Source organism: Trematomus bernacchii, unplaced genomic scaffold, assembly GCF_902827165.1.
Source record: "Trematomus bernacchii unplaced genomic scaffold, fTreBer1.1, whole genome shotgun sequence".
Taxonomy (NCBI): domain Eukaryota; kingdom Metazoa; phylum Chordata; class Actinopteri; order Perciformes; family Nototheniidae; genus Trematomus; species Trematomus bernacchii.
Genome location: NW_022987910.1, coordinates 7,455,092 through 7,462,880, shown reverse-complemented (window position 1 = coordinate 7,462,880; position 7,789 = coordinate 7,455,092). Strand labels below are relative to the sequence as shown.

The 7,789-nt window shown below is 39.8% G+C and overlaps 1 protein-coding gene across 1 annotated transcript; it reads left to right on the top strand.

Annotated features, from left to right (window-relative positions):
- The first annotated feature begins 2,096 nt into the window (after positions 1–2,096).
- Positions 2,097–7,386, top strand: LOC117470580 (extracellular calcium-sensing receptor-like). The gene is made up of 8 exons (XM_034115397.1): positions 2,097–2,401; positions 2,863–3,157; positions 3,245–3,534; positions 3,779–4,074; positions 5,457–5,662; positions 5,783–6,004; positions 6,285–6,408; positions 6,485–7,386. Exons 1-8 carry the CDS (start codon positions 2,097–2,099, stop codon positions 7,384–7,386), a joined length of 2,640 nt encoding a protein of 879 aa, XP_033971288.1.
- Positions 7,387–7,789: the final 403 nt, after the last annotated feature.

Sequence of the window (7,789 nt, the reverse complement as noted above, 5' to 3'; positions counted from 1 at the left end):
GCACCAGGTGGAGATTTGCAGCAGGTGGAGATTGAGCCGGGAGCCAGGAGTGACAGCCACCACGCCCACACAGACAGGGAAAGGGAACACACACTCACAAGGGAGGTGGCTGAAGAGTAGAGCCACCACACAGCCTGACTACAGGAATAGTACTAAAGTGCCTAAAACATGCTGTGGTCCAGCCTTTGATAAAAAAAAGAAACCTGGACACCTCTGTTTGTGACAATTTTCGACCTATCTCTAAACTACCTTTTATGTCCAACATTTTAGAAAAAGTGGTACTGAAGCAGTTGCAGTCTTTCTTAAATGTGCATGGCATTCTTGAGGTATTCCAGTCTGGGTTTAAACCCCTCCACAGCACTGAATCTGCTCTTTTAAAAGTTTTTAATGACCTGTTTTTAGCTACTGACTCTGGGAACAGTGCTGTTCTTATACTTTTAGACCTTACAGCTGCCTTTGACACTGTAGACCACAGTATTCTCATTTCTCGCCTGCAGCATTTTGTGGGAATCAGTGGTACTGCTCTAGACTGGTTTAAGTCGTATCTGTCTGAAAGAAGTTTTAATGAAAATCTTGATGATTTTACTTCCTCCTCTGCTCCTCTCCCATACGGGGTACCCCAAGCCTCCATTCTTGGGCCGATTTTATTTTCCCCCTGGGCGCTATCATTAAAAAATATGGCGTCTCATTTCATTTTTATGCAGATGACTCGCAAATCGACATGCCCCTGAAAATAAATGACCCAAACCCTCAGCAACGTCTGTCTGACTGTCTGCAGCACATCAGAGCCTGGATGGCCTTAAACTTTTTAAAATTCAATGAAAAAATGACCGAGCTGATAATATTTGGACCCAGTGGTGGCCCCAATGCCCCGCCTGTGCTGGATTATCTTGTCCCATATGTGAAACCCATTGTCACAAACCTGGGTGTACGGATTGATCGTGATTTTAAACTAGAGAAACAGATTAATTCTGTGGTAAAATCCAGCTTCTTTCAGCTAAGACTTTTAGCAAAGGTCAAGCCTTTCCTTTCTTTTAATGACTTTGAGAAAGTAATACATTGTTTTATATCCACTAAACTGGATTACTGCAATGCTCTGTACATTGGAGTAAACAAGGCTTCCTTGTCACGCCTACAGCTGGTCCAGAATGCTGCTGCCCGCCTCCTTACAAGGACAGGCAGGCGTGAACATATTACGCCTGTACTCGCCTCGTTACACTGGCTACCAGTCAGTTTTAGAATCCAATTTAAAATGTTACTGTTCGCATACAAAGCCCTAAACGGTTTAGCCCCACCGTACCTGGCAGATCTTTAAAAACCATACACACCCACACGGTCACTGAGGTCGGCTGACAGACTCCTTCTGGTCGTCCCTAAATCGAGGTTAGAGCAGCGAGAAGATAGAGCCTTTGCTGTTGCAGCTCCAAAGTTATGGAACAAATTGCCCCTCCAGGTTAGACTTGCTCCAACTCTGCCTGTTTTTAAATCTCATTTAAAAACCCACTTCTTTTCCCTGGCATTTACAGACCAGGTGACACTTGTGCTTTTAAATTTGGGTTTTTATCTTACTAGTGTTTTGTATTGTTTGTACGTGATGTAGGAGAGTTTCTCAGTCTGTGGCTTCTGATCTGGTTTCATTGTCTCGTGTTTTACATTTGTTTCATGTCCTGTCTGTTTTTCATGTATTTATGCTATGTTTTTATACAGTTGTTGATGTACAGCACTTTGTTCAACTCTGTTGTTTTTAAATGTGCTATAGAAATAAAATTGATTGGATTGGATTGGATAAAACATGTACAGTATATTGGCCATTTAAGGACATGTCTGGCTTTTCAGGGGAAGTTCTGCTGTGATGGCTTTTGATTAGGGTATTTGGGCATCCATCCAAACAGCATGACTTTGTCAATGATGATTATTTGAAGAAAAGTTACATATAAAATATAGAATGAAATGAATACATCTTGTCAGCGCTGGGTATGGGCATGCTCTCTCTCTAATAGCAAAGTGACGTATGGTAGAAGGAGGGAAGCGTCTGAAAAACGTTATAAACCAGTGAGAACACACAGTACAGTTTGCCCACTTGGCGACAGTTGATGATGGAGATGTCTCTTATTGGTCTGATACTGTCTATAGCTTTGTGTGAGCTGAACTCAGTTCTTGTTTTTAATAGTTTTGGGGATGGTGTGAAACAAGCGGCTGGGCCTACAGGGGATAGGACTGCTGCTGTGCTTAGCACTAATGCTTCATCTGTGACATGTAAGCTACAAGGTACCACTCGTCAACCTGCATTCTCTATGGACGGTGACTATGTCATTGGGGGTGTTTTCGCCCTTCACTATTACATGCACACAGTGAAGCATAACTACACCACCATGCCCGAGCCACTAAGCTGCGCAGGGAGGTTAGTACAGGGAGATTTTGGCTAGAATGTGGACATATACAGTATATTGATGTGAAAATTGTGAATTTGTGTTGCAATGTACTGTGTTGTATGTAAACACTCTAAAAATAATAATCATTTATAAATATTTTAGTTTTTTACATAATGTGGATTTATTTTTTCTATTTCATAAAAGGCAATCGTTGAACTGATGTATACATACTTAACCATTTGTTGAATGGAGAAATGTGAAACTTATGATTTATTGGACCATTGAATCAATTCAGCAAAGTTATTGTGAATATTGGATATATATCTAATCATGTGTTTCGGTTTTTGACAGATGAAATTCCCATAAAGCCTACAGAGATGCTATTCGTTATTATCCAGACCACATATTTGAATTTCAGTCATCTTGTAGTCTATCACGTATTATTTTTAAATCTTAAAGTTTTAACATTAACACCGATGTCTGTGTGCAGCATCAGATCCCGTGGACTGCGCATCTCACGTGCAATGGTCTTCGCCATCGAGCAGATTAACAACAGCACGGAGCTGCTTCCGGGGATCAAGCTTGGTTATGAGATCTACGACTCATGTGCCTCGGTGTCCGTGGCGGTGCATGTTGCATTTCAGCTTTCAGGAGGACTGGACCCGGTGTTTAACACCGGCGACAAATGCTTGCAGTCTGGTATGGTGATGGCCGTCGTTGGTGCGTCTGGGTCCACGCCTTCCATCAGTATGTCGCGCATCATCGGGCCCTTCAACATACCTCAAGTAAATATTAAGAATTTATTGCAAACTGTGTTTGAGTCCATTACTTGTTTTGCCTCTGTCCCGTTAAATAACTGTTGTTTTCTTTAGGTGAGCCACTTTGCCACGTGTGCATGCCTGTCTGATAAGCAGCAGTACCCGAGTTTCTTCAGAACAATCCCGAGTGATCAATTCCAGGCTGACGCGCTGGCCAAGCTGGTAAAACACTTTGGCTGGACTTGGATAGGTGCTGTCCGGTCGGATTCTGACTATGGCAACAATGGCATGGCATCTTTCCTGCATGCAGCACGTAAAGAGGGGATCTGTGTGGAATACTCCGAGTCTATCTCTCGGACCCACCCACGTAGCCGGATCCAGAGAGTAGCTGACGTTATCCGCAGGTTTCTATATCACTGATTCTCCTTTAGTTCCCTGTGTTGACACTGACGTTCGGCACAGAAAAACCAAAACAAGTTCTTTAAGTGATGGAACATGTTTTTATTACAACAGGAAATGTGCCTATATATCTGTTTATCATCTCTCACGTTTTGTTTTTCTTCATATTTATGACAATATTGTTATAAAAGACAATATTAGTCTTATATTATAACTATTATTTGTATATGTCATTGAACGTCCCTCCAGGTCAACGGCTAAGGTTGTTGTGGCATTTATTCCCACTGGAGAAATGAAGATTTTGCTGGAGGAGCTGTCACGCAAGCCTTCTCCACCTCACCAGTGGATAGGTAGTGAGGCCTGGGTAACTGACCCAGACATGCTGAGGTTCAGCTTCCTTGCTGGAGCCATCGGATTTGGCATTGAAAAATCTGTCATCCCAGGTCTGAGGGAATTCTTGCTGGATCTCTCCCCCTCTAAAGTGGCTGACTCCCCATTGCTTACCATGTTCTGGGAGGAAGCATTCAACTGCAGGCTGGTAAAAAGTGAGAAAGTTGTGCCAATTTTAAACATACATGACACTCACGGTAGTGTCTTGATTGTGTTAGTTTTTTACATTTTCTGTCTAAGTGAAGCTCCCTGAATTTATTAGCCTGTTAAAGACCAAACCCCAGATTTTGACTGAAAGGAAAATCTAATATTTGTAATGAAATACACGAGGCGGACATAAGGTGCATCTCGGTGAATGATCTCACAATGTGATGTTCAGGTCATGTTTATTAACAATGCTGTCTAATATATTGTAAATAACATACATGTACATTATTCTACATAGGCTATTATGCATTGATTACAGACTGTTTATTTGTTTAGATGAAAGCTATTTATTCCTCAATGCACAACAATTTAGGGAAAGTCTCCCTTAAAAAATGGTCATAAAATAAATGCTGAAAAATAAAAAAATCACGCTCTAGAATATGTTTATCCAAAACAAATAGTGCAGAGTTAAAATATATGTAAAAAATATATATATAAATTGTGGAATATATTTGTTGACATGTTACAGTCATTGTAAAATAAAGAAGATGAACTTTAAAAAGGAATGTAGTAAATGTATGCTTTATGAGAAGTAATATATACACGGTATTACATTACATCAAATTACATTACATTACATGTCACTTGTTAGACGCTTTTATCCAAAGCGACTTACATACTCAATACTGTGGGCAATCCCCACAGGAGCAATTTGGGGTGAAGTGTCTTGCCCAGGGACACAACGACATGCTGACTGCAGTGGGGTTTGAACCTGTGACCATCTGATCCCCATAAGGATCCCCACTGCGCCACACGCCCCCTTATTACATTACATTACATGTTACTTGTTAGACGCTTTTATCCAAAGCGACTTACATACGGTATGTGTACATACATAATGTAGGTGAGTTAAAGTACAAGTATTTAAATGTAGAGGGACAGTATCAAAGTCCTGACTTCAAGAGTTCAGCAGTCTTATTGCGTGTTGAATCAAGCTGTGTAGGCCTGTTAGTGTGTTACCGTCTACCAGACAGCAGAGGGCAGAAAGTTTATTTCTAGTGTGATAAGGGTCTCTGATTATCCTGTACTGCTGGTTCTAGTGTCCATCATGCATCATTATAACAGGGCAAGTCAGTATTAAATTAAAGGAATACAAATGTTTCCTTATGCAATAAGTATTTGTCTGATGACTGATTTGTGTAAATATGAGCTGCTAAAATCAACTAATAACGTAAAAAACAGATAGACATGTCCACAAAACAGTGATTTGAAATGTGATGTAAATCCTGCAATGCTTGTTTGGCAGGTTAAATAACACAATACACACATAAGAATGAATGAATGTAATTGTCATGGCTAAAAACACCTCCCTCTGTCTCTGTGTTTTTAGGTGAAGCCACGGACAGGAGTGTGTGTGATGGAACTGAAGATATAAAGACGCTCCAGAGTTCATACACTGACACATCTCAACTTCGAATCACTAACATGGTGTACAAGGCTGTCTATGCAATAGCGCATGCCATTCATAACGCAGTGTGTCAGAAAACTGATTCTACTACACAGTGTGATAAGTTCACTAAGCTAGAGGCCAAAGAGGTCAGTACAAATAATGATGTTCTTTTTAAGCTGCACGTCTATGTTATCAAATGAATGCTCATTTTACTTTTAAATTATTTATTTTATCCCCTTCACTATCTTCCTTTACTTCATCACTAGGTTCTTAATCAGTTGAAAAAAGTTAATTTTTCCCAAAATGGTTATGATGTGTCATTTGATACCAACGGGGATCCTGTGGCCACATATGAGCTGGTAAACTGGCAAAGAAATGAGAGTGGCAGCATTGAGTTGGTGACTGTGGGGCAATACGATTCATCACTGCCGGTGGGCCAGGAGTTCCTTATCAACAGGAACCTCACCTGGGTGGAGGGTGACACACAGGTGAGGAGCCCCAAAGCAAGCAATAGTTTAACATGTATGATGTCTCATACCTCGGTACCTCATTAGAATTCCAATGTTACAAATAATGAGAGAGTATTTTTAACATGACATTTACGTTTTATTGTTTAAATACATGTTTACTTACCTTTTTTTTTTTTTTAACTAAACAGAAATGTAAAAGACACAAAGAAAAACATTGTGAAGAAAAAAACATGAATCTATCCTTTTATAATTTTAGCTTGAGAGCACACATGTGAGTTAATTTGTATATATGTGACAGGTGCCTGTGTCAGTGTGCACTGACAACTGTCCTTCAGGAACTCGTAAAGTGCTTCAGAAAGGAAAACCTATCTGCTGTTATGACTGTACACCGTGTCCCGAGGGAGAGATTAGCAATGCTACAGGTATTTATTTTTCTAATGTATGTTTACAACATAAAATATAAATTCCAACTGCTTAAAGCTCTTTTCTTTTTTTCAGATTCCTTTGATTGTTTCCCTTGCCCCAAGGAATTCTGGCCTAATGCAGAGAGAGATACGTGTCTTCCCAAACCTGTAGAGTTTCTTTCCTTCAACGAGCCCCTTGGAATCGTCTTAGCTGCTTTTTCAATCGGTGGTGCCTGTCTCACCATTATAACAGCGGCTGTGTTCTATCGTCACAGGAGCTCACCAATTGTCAGGGCCAACAACTCTGAGCTGAGCTTCTTGCTGCTCTTCTCCCTGACTCTATGTTTCTTATGTTCATTAACGTTCATTGGAGCACCCTCGGAATGGTCCTGCATGCTGCGCCACACAGCGTTTGGGATTACATTCGTCCTCTGCATGTCTTGTGTTCTTGGAAAAACTATAGTAGTTCTGACGGCCTTCAGAGCTACACTACCAGGTAGTAATTTGATGAAATGGTTTGGGCCTTCACAGCAAAGATTGACTGTAGTGTCTTTCACGTTTATTCAAGTTTTGATATGTACTATTTGGTTAGTTCTTAGTCCCCCCTTTCCAATGAAAAACCTCACGACATACAAGGAGAGAATCATCCTGGAGTGCGCATTAGGATCAGCTTTGGGCTTCTGGGCTGTACTTGGGTATATAGGCTTACTGGCTGTCTTTTGCTTTGTGTTAGCTGTCCTAGCTCGGAAACTACCTAATAGCTTTAATGAAGCCAAGCTTATCACATTCAGCATGTTGATATTCTGTGCAGTCTGGATCACATTTATCCCAGCATATGTCAGCTCTCCTGGGAAATATACTGTGGCTGTGGAGATATTTGCCATTCTGGCCTCCAGTTTTGGACTAATTACGTGTATATTCGCTCCAAAATTTGTTATTATTTTATTTAAGCCAGAGAAAAACACCAAGAAACATTTAATGAGTAGGGGTTTGTAAAAACTGTAGATGGCTTTATAATGCCTATACTGTGCACATTAAATTATGCTTTCCTTGTTGATTTAAATATTCATATTGGAGTTTCTTTTATGCTCAATATTTTACTAATTTAATGTAATTTTGTGAATTTACTAATAATACCCTATTTTATAATACATTTTTATCAGTTACTGAAAAAATAAAATAAAGTGAATAAATAAAGTCAACATTCATACCGTGTGTTGGAACTTGATAAACATTTCCAAAAAAAAATTAAATACTGCATAATCATAAGAAAAGCTGGCTGAATTGCTATAACAATATTGCCAAAGAGGAAAATACAACATCCCATAGTCCACAAATCCTTCAACAAGTTCTTAAAATGTGTTTTGAATATTCTTATTATTATATTTAAAATATAACA

What these genes read in the sequence shown, in the direction of transcription:
- LOC117470580 (XM_034115397.1), top strand. Translation starts at nt 2,097, where the DNA reads ATGGAGATGTCTCTTATTGGTCTGATACTGTCTATAGCTTTGTGTGAG. An exon ending in GGGTGGAGGGTGACACACAG is followed by an intron (nt 6,005 to 6,284) that starts GTGAGGAGCCCC and finishes TATATGTGACAG; the next exon opens with GTGCCTGTGTCAGTGTGCAC. An exon ending in AGAGATTAGCAATGCTACAG is followed by an intron (nt 6,409 to 6,484) that starts GTATTTATTTTT and finishes TCTTTTTTTCAG; the next exon opens with ATTCCTTTGATTGTTTCCCT.